The 14,150-nt window shown below is 54.5% G+C and overlaps 1 protein-coding gene across 1 annotated transcript; it reads right to left on the reverse strand.

Annotated features, from left to right (window-relative positions):
* Positions 1-179: 179 nt before the first annotated feature.
* BRD2 (bromodomain containing 2) lies at positions 180-10,069 on the reverse strand. The gene is given in 14 exon segments (XM_070418797.1): positions 180-895; positions 1,009-1,075; positions 1,077-1,132; positions 1,295-1,599; positions 1,957-2,222; positions 2,353-2,586; positions 2,778-2,906; positions 3,417-3,791; positions 3,887-4,101; positions 4,181-4,319; positions 5,019-5,156; positions 5,766-6,069; positions 7,654-8,938; positions 9,970-10,069. Coding segments are annotated over 13 exon segments (2,391 nt in total). The 5' UTR covers positions 7,680-8,938; positions 9,970-10,069; the 3' UTR covers positions 180-758.
* Positions 10,070-14,150: the final 4,081 nt, after the last annotated feature.

Raw genomic sequence — 14,150 nt, forward strand, 5'->3', positions numbered from 1 at the left:
ATCCATTTCCTTTTAGCACCACAGCAACCGCCTACGGGTTTGTATAAAAACCAAGAAACAACCCAACTACAGGATGACTCTACCTTTTCCCCACCTCAAAAATACTTCTCAAAATTCTCAGATAATTCTACCATGTTCCTTTTGAAGCACCACAGAAACATATTAAGATAACACAAAACTTGAATAATACTTTCTTTATTTACAAGTTAGAATCAACAGACAAAGACAATCCAGGGGACCAAATGGGGAGATGATAGAAACCCCAAGGGCCCCAAATGGAGCAGAAGAAAAAGGGAAAACAGAGTAGAAAAATGTCAACGTAAAAAATGAGCTCCCCCTTCTCCCTTCCCCACGGAGGCCAAAGGGACCATGGCCCCACACGCCTCAGCCTTACCTAGCTTAAATAAATTAGAACAACCAACCTCACAACTGGGCCTTTACAAGTGAACAGGGCCGCTATGGCCTCAGGAAACCCCTACTGGGTCTTTGCCCACTCCCACCGTCCGGTCCCAATCATTTTGAATGGGGACCCTGCCCAAGAGGTCACTTTCAATGGGGCTGGGAACACAACCATATTTTGTCCATTATGTCCCTCCTTCAGCAAATGTCCCCACATCCCTCCCCCCTGCAGAGCCAGCTCTCCTACAGTGGGGGGAGTGGGTGAGATGAGGAAGTGTCACAGCACGGGGGGAAGGGATGGGGCAGGGTGGTCTAAGGGTCCGGTCCTGCGGAGCCTCCTGCCCCATCTGGCTGGGCCCTTAGCCTGAGTCTGAATCACTGGTGTCTGAAGAGGATGACGATGAAGAGGAGGAGCTGGAGTCTGAGCTGGAGCTGGAAGCGCTGAGGCGTGACACCGCTACTTGCTGAGCAGATGACGACTCTGTTTTCTCACTCGCTGCAAAACAAAGTTAAAGGTTAAAGATGTGTAAGTTTGATCTCCATTTGTGAAGAAAGGACAGTCAAGTTGGCAGAATACAGTGAACTTGCAGTGGTGTATAGGATACTCACCTTTCTTGGGGGGCTTTTTGGTGGAATTGAGCTGCCCACTAACATCTTGTAACCGCTTTTCTAGTTCCCCGCTTCTTCTCCAAAGCCAGTTCCTCCTTTGTCTTTCCCACAGGTTTTTTAATGGCTAGAAAAGAGATGCACCAGGCCTAAGACACTGCACCCTAGTGCTGCCAAGTTCCTTCCATCCCGGAAGCTGACAGGAGTGCACCAAGTATGCACACTACTACCGCCTTTCTAACCTGTCCTGAGACTCTCACAAAGATTGGTGGGCCCCATTCATACTCACTGTAGGGCTTCCGAGGTTTCTTTCTAAGGCAGGAAAGGACGTAGCGCTCAAGCTCTCGAAGTGTGGATGGCTTGAGAGTTTCAAAATCAATCTCAATCTCTTCTGGGTTTGAGTCACGTAAGGAGGGCTCCCTGGCTTGGATTATGTGCACAACTCGACCGAGCTTCTCCCCAGGTAATTTATTGATGTCCAGGCTCAACTGACGCTTCTCATCGTAACTCATGGGCCGACTTTCCTCTTCCTCCTCTGAATCGTAGCCTGTAGGCAGGGTTGGTGGGGCTGTCTTTGTGGCCTTTTTGGGTAGTCTACGGACAAAAGAAAATTCTTAGTTAGAGAAGCATCCTTTAACCCTCTCTGAACAGGTTCCTACTGTTCAATCCAATGTCTGTTGTTTTTGTTTGGTGGTATTGCATACTTCTTTCCTGTTTCCTTTTTTAAGCTGTGTCCTGGTTTGGGGATTTTTGTGTGTGGTTACCAAAATAAAGTTATATTAGAACATATATTCATGTTCGTATCTTTATTGCCAATGGCTACTTTTGCACTGTCAGAGTTGAGTAGCTTTGAGAGACCCTGTGGTCCTCAGAGTCTGTGTCTGTCACCTGGCCACTTACAGGAGAAAACGTGTAAGGAATAGGAGAATGCATCCTCCTGTTACAACTCACTTGGTGCCACTTCCTCCAGAAGGTCCAAAGCCAGGGGGACCTAGTGTAGCAGCACTGCCAACCCCACTGCCACTTGCTTTCTTGGACTTCTTGGGCTGAGAGAGGCGGGGTGCCCGAGACCCCCTGTCATCTTCATCTAACCCAGCTCGGCCTCGATGCTTCTCTGCCTTCCGTTTCTTCTTCTTTTCTTTTTTCTCTCTCTTCCGCTTGGGCTTGGATATTGGGCCTTGAGACAAGGCAGCCAGTTGTTCATGTACTGCCCGAAGCTAGAAAGGAAAAAAGAATCAAGATGTGAAATGAGAAAAACAAATCAAGTAGAACAATCTGAAAAGAAGAGAAGAAAAAAAGGGCAAAGACAGGCAAGAATGTCTTAACGAGCTGAACAGGGACAAGTACCTGTTCCTGCAGCTCAGCCAGGCGATGAGCCCGTTCTTCCTCAGAGTCAGAGCTTTCACTCTCTTCTTCCTCTTCCTCCTCCTCCTCCTCTGAAGAGCTCTCACTGCTACTCTCCTCACTAGAGGACTCTGAAGATGATTTGGCCAGGCCGGCAGGCAAGGCAGTAGAGATTGGCAGAGGCCCTGGCTCCAGTGGTTCATCTGGCATCTTGGCATAACGGAACTCAAATACGTCCTAGAAAGAGAGGCTGACTCAAAACCACGCTGGGGGATAGTGCCCTGACTGTACCCAGCCACCTGGTGACACGGCTCCAATTTACAACTGCAAAGATTAAGAGATCCTCATGTTAAGATGGTACAGTGCAGATGACAAAACTCTCTCTCCCCAGACCTAGTCATTCTCCAGACTCCAACCTTGACACTCACCTGTAGCTTTCGTGCCATGGCCACAACATCGTGGTCTGGGGGATTGTACTTATAGCAGTTGGAGAACATAAGCCGCACATCAGCAGCAAACTCCTGGGCATCCCGGTAATCCCGATTCTCCATCTTCCGCTGCAGAAGGAGGCAGCATCAGAAGCTGCACAGGCAGGGAGACTCACCTTTCCCTGCCAACCCGACACCGCAAGAGGAGCCCTCTAGAGAGCACAGTGGGGGTGTGACTTTAAGGATCTATGCCCTGGGGTTCAAATTTGAAGTCAAAGGAATTTGGGTGGGTTGAAGAAATATCTACGTCTAGGAAAAAAATCCTGTCTAAGTAACAGGGGTCAGTGGCCTCTGACTATCCTTCACTCCTTAACTACCCTAACCCAATACCCCCAATAAGCAGGACTTAAATGAAATATAAATAGTGTTGCTCTGAAGACCCACCATAATACAATTTCAAACTCCAGAAAATAGGGACTCTTATCAAGCACTTGACCAACTGCCACATTACTATTTTGTAAAAGTAAAATACTAAAAAACAAAGATTGCTGTGTTCCCGTAAGGAGGTGACTGAGTTTTTATTGATCCCTAGGCTCCAATCACTGCCTGAGTGTCCCATCTGCCCCATGCAGTGGGTACCTTTACAGTGCTGAGGTCCATGGGGTGTTTAATGATGTCATGGTAATCATGCAGGCCCAGAGCAGAAGCATCCACTGGTTTATAGAAAGGCCAGGCATAGGCAGCATGCTTCTTAGAGAGTAACTCCTTCAAAATTCCATTGCAATGTTTCAACTGTTCTGATAGCTTTCCTTTCTTGGAGCTCTGGTGTTGTTGCTGAGAGTCAGGTAAGTCTTTGCGTGGGGGCTTGATGGGGCGGCCACTCTCTCTGCGCATAGGGGGAAGCCGTGCTGCCTTCGGCTCAAGACCCCCGGGGGGGCTTGCTGGGGAACCAGGAGCCAGGATGGCTGTAGGTGTTGGGGTAGTAGTATCTGCTTTCCGCTTTACTCCCTTTTTCTGCAAAGAAAAACAAGACGGACACCTTTTACCTCAGGTCCACCTCAATCAAGCTTTCCCTCCCGATTGTCCAAAAGAAATCCATGGATCTATACCTTGGCAAGGGGCTGTGCTGGGGGAGCTGCAGAGACAGCAAGGAGCGGGGGTCCGGCGGAGTGCAAGGACTTGAGAAGGGGAGAAGAGATGACCGATGAGTGGGGAATGTTGAGGACAGTGGTAGGTATCTCGGGAGGTGGAGTATACAAGGCTGTGTGAGATACAGAAGAGATAGCAGGCACCTGGTGGGCACTGGTGATACTGCCCTGGAGTGCTAAAAGAGAAAAAAAGGTTAGTGTGGTCATCTTTCCCACCGTTTGGTCTCCCATTAGCAAAACTGCCACTCTTCCTACCTGCCAACTTGGCCCCCTTCTTGTGGCTGTTCTTAGGGATGGTCACCACAAGCTCTTGTTCCTCTTGTGGCATTGATGCCACTTTCTGTAGGAAGATCTTTTCCAGCGTTTGTGCCATCAGGACAATATCATCAGTGGGCTACAGAAAACAAACAAAAAGGTTCAAATATCAACAAAATATAGATTACTTTCCTCAAAGGAATTCCTAGCTCCAGGCATCATCACCACTCCTTTGATATAAGTTTGTCACGGAGTACTAAAAATTACCTACACGGGGCCACTAATTCCCACTTTCTCTCCCAAACCCTGTCCCTCAAAATGCAACCAAGAAAGAAAATTCAGAAATAAGGAAAGTAGATCCTGCTCTTTTCAGATCTCTAGGAATTCCTAACAAACAGGGCCACCACCCAAGTATGAAGAGTGTTCTACTTAAACCTTTAACTCTGGATTTCTGAAGCCACATCACTGGGTGATGGTACCCTTTGGAGCTCAGGTTTTCTAGATCCTGACTACTGAGAACACCTACTATAGTAAAAGAATTGTGTAGACCAGGGGTGGGCAAACTTTTTGACTCGAGGGCCACAATGGGTTCTTAAACTGGACCAGAGGGCCGGAACAAAAGCATGGATGGAGTGTTTGTGTGAACTAATATAAATTCAAAGTAAACATCATTACATAAAAGGGTACGGTCTTTTTTTTTTTTTTAGTTTTATTCATTCCAAACTGGCTGGATCCGGCCCGTGGGCCGTAGTTTGCCCACGGCTGGTGTAGACAAAACTCCAGCAATGAAAACACCGTCTGTCCCCGTCTATTAATGAACACACAGAGAAAAACTCACTTTGTTGTAGATGTAACAGTTGGTGAACATGGTATTAAAATCCTGCATACACTCTGAAGCAGCCCAATAATAGTTGTTTTCAAGTCTCCTCTTAATAGTACCCATGTCCATCGGCTGCTTTATAATTTTGTGGTAATCCTAGAAAAACACAAAACAAAAAAAAAGGTCAGAGCCACCAAAAAATGCATACCTGTTCTCCTAAGCAAATTACTGACCCCCCAACACACACACATACACACACGCCCTGTGTTGAAGGAGTACAGTTCCCTAAACTGCGGCCCCAATTAAACTACAGGACAGAAAAAAATGGAATAGGATTCTTAACACCCATCAGGAGGCCCCTACTGTCTTTCTCTAACCACCCACACCTCCCACCCACTCTGCAAGGTTTCCCATCCTGTGACATTACCTCTGGGGCTGGCTATCCATGGGCTGCATGAGGGAGAGGAAGAAGCTAAGAATTTTGGCCACCGTGGTCCTCTCCCAACCAGGGGTGGGAATCTGTAAAATGGAGCCAGGGCACAAAAGTTAAGGAAGGACACACGGAGGGCACAAAGAGAAATGCCAAGATAGCAAACTGTTGGATCAATGGCAAAGGACCAAAAATTCAGAAATCTGGTGGCTATATGCTCAATGTGGGGGAGATGGAATCCCTAGGGGCCGCAGCAACTATACTAGACAGCCCACCCCCACTCATACACATTCTTGTTCATTCCCACACCTCCCCACTACAACTTCTCAACTCACCGGCAGACCCAGTTTGACAGCATCCACAGGCTGCCGGAAGGGCCATGCAAACTGATGTTTCCACAGAGCCTTCATCACCACCTTGTGCAGGTACTGCAGCTGGTTGGTAACCCGTCCTGGCTTTTTGGGATTGGATACCTCCGGGGGTGGTGGGTTGGCAGGGGTCAGTTGTAAAGCTGGCACTGAAGCCATTGTGGGGCTTTCGAATCCCTCATACAACAGGGAGGGCTTTCGAATCCTTTTCCCAGGCGCTGCAGCTTCTGGGCCCAGCCCCAGTAACCCTGCATTCCCCTCCCCAGGGAGCCTGTGAAAATGGGAAACAAGATTAGATGTGGCAAGCTATAGGAACTAGGGAAGAGTGTAATTTACACTACACACCCAATAAATCCACACTTGGGGCCTAGTGAGAGGTAGGCAAACTTTACAACCAGTACTCAAACATCCGAGATTTTGTTCTTGTCCCCCATTCCCATGTTTTTGTTTCCTTATTTCTATCACACCTATTTAGATCCCACCTTCTGGAGTCTGATAGGCTTTAGCATGTTTTTCTAAAATTACTTAGGAAAAAAAAAAGTCCCCAAATGGTTTCTTGCAGGACATAACTGAGAACCACAGGCTAATGGGGAAGAGACTTAAGTGAATGGGTGGAGCGTCGAAACTCAAGCTCCAAGCCTGAGGACCTCATCCACTAGGCCCTAGTGACTAGGGGCTTGATGGTTGCCATGGTGGTCGAGCCTGGGGGAAGCAGGTGGAAAGAGGAAGGGAACAAAAAAGGGAGAATTTCATAAAATGCTGATCAGACAGCTAAGAATCCACGAGAGCAGAAGAGATCAGCATCCTCCACATGCTCTGCATAGTTAACTTCAAAGAGAAAATAGACCCCGGAAATCTAACGGAAAACCATACCAACTAAAAAAAAAAAAAAAAAAAAAAAAATCAGACAAGGAGCGTATTTGTCGGGCTTCACAGCCTGTAATAATCCAGCTGCCAGCCCCCGGAATTTTTGGCAAATCCAATCTCCTCGCTCCAAGGGCCTCAAAAAATAGAGCTGCCCAGTCAAGGTCACAAGATGGATAGACCCTCGCCCCCACCTTGCCAAAAAACAAGATTCCAACAACAGTTCCCACTGGAGCATCAACTCTGGAGATTCAAGGCCAACAGTGGTTCAGGTTTACATTCTCCTTGGTGCTCCTCTGGACCAGGTGTTTCCAGGGCCTACGATTAAGATCACTACCCTGAGATCTTATTGACACCAGAAGACAGCTGGACCGGAATCCTTAGTTCCACCTCCCACCTTGAATGAAACTCAAGGATATCAAAACCGTCCCCACCACCGAACAAAACACTCATCCACCCCAACACAAAACCGACCCAGTTACTGTAAGACAAGCAGGGGTTTAATGATCCAGCCCAGATACCAAGAACCCACAGGCTAACAATAATCCCTGTCCCTACTCTGGGAATTCCCGTAGCCAGTCCCCGAAGCTGTCACCATGGCAACCTTATAAGGCACTAGTTGTGGCCGAGAACACCTCAAAAGGACTATGACAAACCGTCGCTAAACACAAGGCCCACTACCCGCAGCCCAATCAATGTGGTCCTTCCCCATTACATTCCGCCGCCAACCTAGCTGGGACCGACTCGGTTAAGACTGGGCCACCGCTGGGGAAGTAGCGGACACATTGACAACCTGTACTCCCTCCACACGCAGCGGCCGGGACACGACCACGGTCCCAAAACCGTCGCTCAAGCCCCTCCGCGAGCCCCCGAGTCAACAGTCGCGCCACGGAAGAGCAGCGCGCCCGTCAGTTCTGTATTCCCTCCGAACCCGACCCCTCACCCCCGTGCCGCAGCCCCCAACGTCCCCGTCCCGCTCGCGACGACGTACTTGTGGGGAGTTACGTTTTGCAGCATCTTGACCGCGGGGAACCGGCGCTGCACTCAGCCGCGGCAAGTCCGGGTGGCCTCGGTTCCCCTCGCCGCCCGGTCCAGCATAACCCGGGAAGTAGGGGGGGCCGCTGCCCTTGCCTTCCAGGCGACAACCCCCCCCCCCCCAAACCGGGCAGGAAAGAAAGTCTCCTCCGCTGTTTCACCGAAACCTCCCGGCAGCTTGGCGCGCTCCGCAGGAGGCGGACAGCGAGAAAATGGCGGCGGCCTCAGCAGAGGCGGGCGAGCGAGGGGACTCTTCCAACCCTAGGAAGGCCCCTGATCCCAGACAACGTCGTCAATATTGCCCGCTGTTGATCTGCAGGAATCCCCTCTTCCTGCGGGGACCGTCCGGGGCGGACGAAGTCCCGTTTCAATCTCGATGGAGGCGGATGAACACGAAAAGTGGTTTAAGGAGCCGCCGCCTCCATCTTTGAAATCCTCTTGAGGGCGGAGTAGAGGGGGTGGACAGATTCCGAGGACTGGGCGGGGCCCGAAAAAGGGGAGCTTCGGGGGCTTCTATGGGGTCTGTACTGTCCGCCGGGAACGGTCATAGGCCGAGACGAAGGCCATTTCCAAGCGGATGGACGTGGATTGCAATGGCGGGCCCCGACGACTCGAAAGCTCTGTATCGGCAGGCAGAATCCTCCAGCCCGTTCTAGAGGTTGCTCCACTCCAGCGCGAAATGGCGCCGCCGAGCCCCGCGCCAGCCCTTTATATATAGGCGGAGGGGCGGAGCTTCGCCGCTCATGCGCGCCACCGCGCTTGAGACTTCCCCCACCCCCGGCGCGCGCGCTCGCCCGGGAAGAAGTCCAGGCGAAGGGGAAGGAACGCCTCTCCGCGGGAGCATCTTCTATTGGTCCGCTGGAGCGATTACGTCATAAACTTGATTCCCAGAGCGTCGGTCACCAGGCAGAAGAGTGCCGCAGAGCCCCTCAGGGAAGCGGCGGCCGCCATGTCGCTGAGCCAATTGGCTGCGCCGAGAGTCGGCGACTCCAGGGGAAGGACGTCGGCGGGGGGCAGCACCCTCTCCCCACCTCCCTTTCCGACAGTCTTCCCAGGCCTCCGGGCCCGGGGCGACCGGCGACCGCCAAGCTGGGGCAGGTCGTGCCATTCGTAGCTCCTCCACAGGCCAGACCCGCAGGACCGGTGGGGCCGCGTGGGCGTCGCCAGCCTCGCCGGCAGGGTGTGGCCGCAGGACGCCGCCGGGGGATGGTTCTCCACTGGGAGGCCGCGCAGCGAGGAATCTGAAATGAGGAAGAAGACGCCATCTTAAAGCCACGGCCTGGTACTCGGGCAAACAGCTAAGGGCCCCCAACGCAGCGGAGACGGGACCCAGCGTCTCTAGGTCCCACCACGAAAAACACAGGCTTGCCCGAGTCTTAAAATAGCCCCTGCCCTGCCCCGCCCCAGGTCAGACAACAGAAAGACAAAGGCAAAAAGCTCCCCAAAACTTCTATCAACAAGGTAAAACCTACAATTCGTTCCAAAAGCTTGCACCCCGAGCACATCTCCGACCGCGGCCCACTCACACTATGAATACAAATACCTGCGGGCTCGACCCGATCTCAGGAGCCCCAAGTGGGGCCAAAACCTGGAAACACACCTACAGACGAAACCCACCTCCTCCCAACCTCATTCCGACGTCTGCTCAGCGGAAAAAGCAAGTCCCGCGAGGGGCGAGTCTCGGGGAGCACCCTCCAGGGCCAGCGCTCGGACTGCCCCCCGGGCCGAGGGCGAGCCCGCACCCCCTGAGGGTCCCTCCGCCCCGCGGCCGGAAGGGCCCCCCATCCCCCACCGGGGTCCGCAGTCCTCCCCACGGAGCGGCGGGTCCTTCGGTCAGCGCCAGGGAGGAGGGCGAGCGGAGGAGGCGGCCGCTGCGGCTCACTAGCCCTCCCCCTCCTCCTCTCCCCTCCCCCCGGGCCGTCCGCCTCCGAGGAGGGGCAGGAGCCATTTTGGGAGCTCGGTTTCGCCCCCTCCCCCCGGCCCACGCAGCTAAGTCTTCCCACAATCTGCTGTCTGAACAGGGCTGGGCTAGAACGGACAGAGCCGGAGCACAGCAAGGTCAGACCTCTGAAGCCGTGATCTCCGGGCTCCCAGGCCCCTCCGTTCCCCTTTTCTGGGCACCAAAGAGAACAGGCTGCACATCCGAAAGGAAATGAGTGCAAGTCCACGAGGACGTGGGCCCCCTCCCCTCGGCAGGGCTCCCGAGGGCCCCGATCCCCGAGTGCCAACCCCGCCGCCCGCCCGCCCTCTGCAGCAGCTCTCGAGCCTTGACCTCGTCACTGCGTCTAAAATGGCCGTCAGCCTCCCGTCTTCACGGCCCCCCGGGCGGGCAGACCCTGCGGGGCAAGTGCGCCCCGGGAAGGACGGTGTGCCGGCCCCCCTCCCTCCAGGGACCAGGCCTCGGCCCCCAAGTACACGGGGCCGCCCGGCGGCGGCAGCGGGAGGGCAGTGACACAGCAACTTTGCAGAACCGCCTCCCCTCCCCCCGGGCCGGCCTCCCAGCCGCTCCCTCCCCCCGGGCCGCGCCAGTCTGCACAGAGGCCGCCAGGAAGGGGCGGTTGGGAGGGGAGAACGTGGGGCCGGAGAAGCGAAAGGGCGGCCAGGCATGGCCACGGCGCTCCCTGCATTCCGGAAAGTCACGGCCCCGCTCCCGCCCGCCCTCCCTCCGCCCGTGAGTCACTGGAGGCTCCAGCGACTCAGTAATTTGGAAAAGCAACTCCCCTCCTTTCCGTCCCCTCCCCCGCAGCGCACAAGCGGAGACCTGTTCGGGGAGGGGGAGGGGGAGGGGCGGAAGGCACCCCCGAGAAACCCGAGGTCTCGTGAGCTGGGGAACCACGGCCGGGCCTAGGCCGCGCGCCCCGCCTCAGACCCGCCACCCCCTGCCCTCCCGCAGCCCCGGGCCCGGGGTAAGCACATGCTCAGTGAAGCCCCAACGGAGCCAAGAAGTTTGTCAGCAGCTCCGCGGGCCGTGCCCACGTGAAGGCACGGTCTCGGCAAGAACTCGAAGCGCGAACTGGATCGCGCCATGTGCCGGCGGCGGCCCCCACGGCTGACAAAGGCGACGGGCGCGCTGCTTCCTGAGTCGGGGGGGGGGGGGGGGGCGGGTGGAGAGCGGCCCCGGGAGCAGCCTCGGTCCCACGCGGACGGCCCACTCCAACCCTCACCCCGCGCACCGGGTCACACCCCACTCCTCAAACCAATGGGCCACCCCAACACCCCCCACAGACACCCCCGCCCAAAGGAAACCTCACCGGGCTTTGTACCCCCAGGGGACGAAGGGAATGGGGGGCACAGTCCCCAGCCCCTTCGCCCTCCAATGGGTGTGGAGGCATGAGGTTGGCCATTCCCCTCCCCCACCCGAGGTGCCCTCCTGATCGCCCCCCTCCACCTCCCATTGGTTGTGAAATATCTGAAGGGCAAACCCACCCTCAGGATTACACTCTGAACCCCAAGAACCTCCCTCCCGGACTCCCCACCGCTGGTGAAGCACTAAACGACTGGCAACATCCCCGCTCAAGGGCCCCTTCTTACCTGGGTCCTGGAACCTTCCAGGGGGGATCCAGTGTCCCCTCGGCTTGGTGTGGGGGAAGATGTAATCCGGGGTGTCACCCCCCACCCCGGAAACTGAAGCTGTGTGGGGGAGGGGGCGTAGCCCCCCGCCCCTCCCCTCTGGAGCGAGTGTGGGGGTGGGGAAAGCATCCGGGCCGCGCGGACACGTCAGCAACGCCCGGATTGGCTGGCGCGGGTCACGTGCCCGCCGCCCCCTCCTTCCCTCTTGGGGGCCGGTTTCCGAAGGTTCCGGGGGTCGCACAGGGGCCGAGAGGAGCGCCGGGCCCAGGCCCGCTTCCAGGGTCCCCGCGCGCCCTAACGCCGCTGCGTCTCTAGGCCCCGGCCTCCTAGCCGCTGGCGCCGACCCGCTCCCCCCACGCCTCTCCTCACGGGTTCAGCATGGCTGCCGCAGCCGGGAACGTGGCACTGCGCCGGCGCGAGGGTGCGCCCGGGCGGGGGAGGGGCAGGGCCCGCGGCGGCGGGAGCAGCAGAGCGCAGGCGCCCGCGGCGGCGCGGCGGGGCGCGCGGTGGGTGGGGCGGGAGCGGGAGCGGGAGCGGACGGCGCGGCCTGTCGCCTCCCCCGCTCCTCTCCCCTCCCCCTGTCTGCCCCGCGCCCCGCGGGCTGGAGGTGCTGCTGGGCCTGCCCTGACCCGAGTCCCCGCGGAAATGCGCTCCCCGGAAGCCAGTGGAGGAGAGCGGAGCCTGCCTGGGTGCGGGGTGTGAAGATGGGCGCCCCCCCTCCCCCGGGCTTGGACCGCGGGACAAGGACTCGGTCACCCGTGGTGCCCGCCGCGGGGGCATGAGAAGCCGCCGCGCTGTGGGCGTTTTGTTTCCACCTTTGACTTACGCAGTTTTGCAGCCTCTCGCTTGCCCTGAACCTAACTCAACTTTTAAAAAAAATATATATTTTATTGATTTTTACAGAGAGAAAGGGAGAGGGACAGAGAGTTAGAAACATGGATCAGCTGCCTCCTGCACAGCCCCCACTGGGGATGTGCCCGCAACCAAGGTACGTGCCCTTGACCGTAATGGAACCGGGGACCCTTCAGTCCGCAGTCGGACGCTCTCTCCACTGAGCAACCGGCCAGGGCCTAACTAGACTTCCTAATGGAGACCTTCTAGTCCTGCCCCCCACTCCCTGCAGAACTTACCGGCCTTCTGGTCACTTTCACTTTTTCATTCACTTCGTGCCCGAGCCTCTGAAATTAAAACAGATAGTTCTTCCTTAAGGCTTTGCCCTCTACTCTTCCGATCTTGAGTCCACCCCATAAAAAGCTAATCTAGGATGTTACCGTGATTGAGCTGCCACCTGAAGCAGACCTTCTACTGTTAACAGACAACAGTCTCTTCCTTGACCCTCAGAGTATAGGTAAATGTTCGCTCTGGAGTCCATAACCCCGCTCTCCCCACCAATAGCAACAGAAGGGCCACCCAGAGGGAGAACTCGCAGCTTTCCCTCGCCCTCCGCACACATGACTGTTACCACTGTCCTAGGAGGCCCCTCTTCTGCTTAAGAAAATACCTTTTCTTTTGACCTGGTTGACCTTATCTATTACTCTGAAGCTAACCTATTTTCTACAAATTGGCATTTTTAACATCTCCATTCTACAAGTTTCCCAGCCCCCCCCCCCCCCCCCCCCCGCCCCCTAACCCCCAGGAAAGAAAATAACCTTATCACTATTGTACCCCTTTAGACTCTTACTTACCTTATCTCCCCTGCACAGTCAAGACCTGACATTACCTAAGTTTTCCTCTCTGCCCTCTCTTCCACGAGGGAAACTCCTGGCAGAGGTCACCAAGGCCCTCCTAATTGGCAAAGGCAGGAGGCACTTTTCAGTTCTTACCTTGAGTGACCTCTCTGAAGCATCTGACACTTTATCATGCTTCCTTCCTGAAAGTCTCACCCTTGATTTCTGTGGCCAGTCTTGCTGGTTTCTCTCCCTACTTGTCCAGTGGTTCCTCTCCGTCTCCTCATGAACTCTCCTTTATTTCTACCTATTGATGTTTGCCAGGATCTTGCTTCAGGTTGCTTCTAGTTCTGTTCATCTTCTCTCAGTAATTTCACTCAGTGACGACAAGCTCAAATCTGTACCTTTTGTTCAGACTGCTCTCCTGAGCTTAACTTGCTACTAAATATTACCGCTTGGATAACCCCAGCCGTTTCAACTTGGTCAGAATTGATGTGATCTGTACGCCCGGGAGACCTGCTCCCGTGTTATCCTGGCTGATGGCCGCTGTTCTGTCACAAAGCCTGGAATCTGACAGTGCATTCTTGGTTTCTTTTACTCACAACTTTCTACCAATTATACTTACCATTTTGCCTCTAAAATACCTATTGAATCACACTGTCCTTTTCCTATTACCTGAGCTACATCAATAGCTTCCTAACTGGTTTTTCTTGTCACTAAAGCTGCACTGTTCAGTACAGTAGCCACTAGCTACATGTGGCTATTTAACATTAAATACAATTTTAAATGTAGTGACTCAGTTGCACTGGCCACATATCAAGGTCTCATTAGGTGGCTAATGGCTGACCTACTGGACAGCACCGATTATAGAACATTTCCATCATTGCAGAAAGCCCTGTTGACAATGCTGCTCTAGATTTTTCTCTCTGCCTCTGCACTGTGATGAGTGAGGTTTCCAAAGTACAACTTTGGCCATGCGCTACTGCTTAAACCAGTGGTTCTCAACCTTCTGGCCCTTTAAATACAGTTCCTCATGTTGTGACCCAACCATAAAATTATTTTTGTTGCTACTTCATAACTATAATGTTGCTACTGTTATGAATTGTAATGTAAATATCTGATATGCAGGATGGTCTTAGGCGACCCCTGTGAAAGGGTCGTTCGACCGCCAAAGGGGTCGCGACCCACAGGTTGAGAACTGCTGGCTTAAACCCTA

The sequence above is a fragment of the Myotis yumanensis genome, unplaced genomic scaffold, assembly GCF_028538775.1.
Source record: "Myotis yumanensis isolate MYYU_CA2020_CCGP unplaced genomic scaffold, mMyoYum1.0.hap1 SCAF_6, whole genome shotgun sequence".
In the NCBI taxonomy this organism is placed as follows: Eukaryota; Metazoa; Chordata; class Mammalia; order Chiroptera; family Vespertilionidae; genus Myotis; species Myotis yumanensis.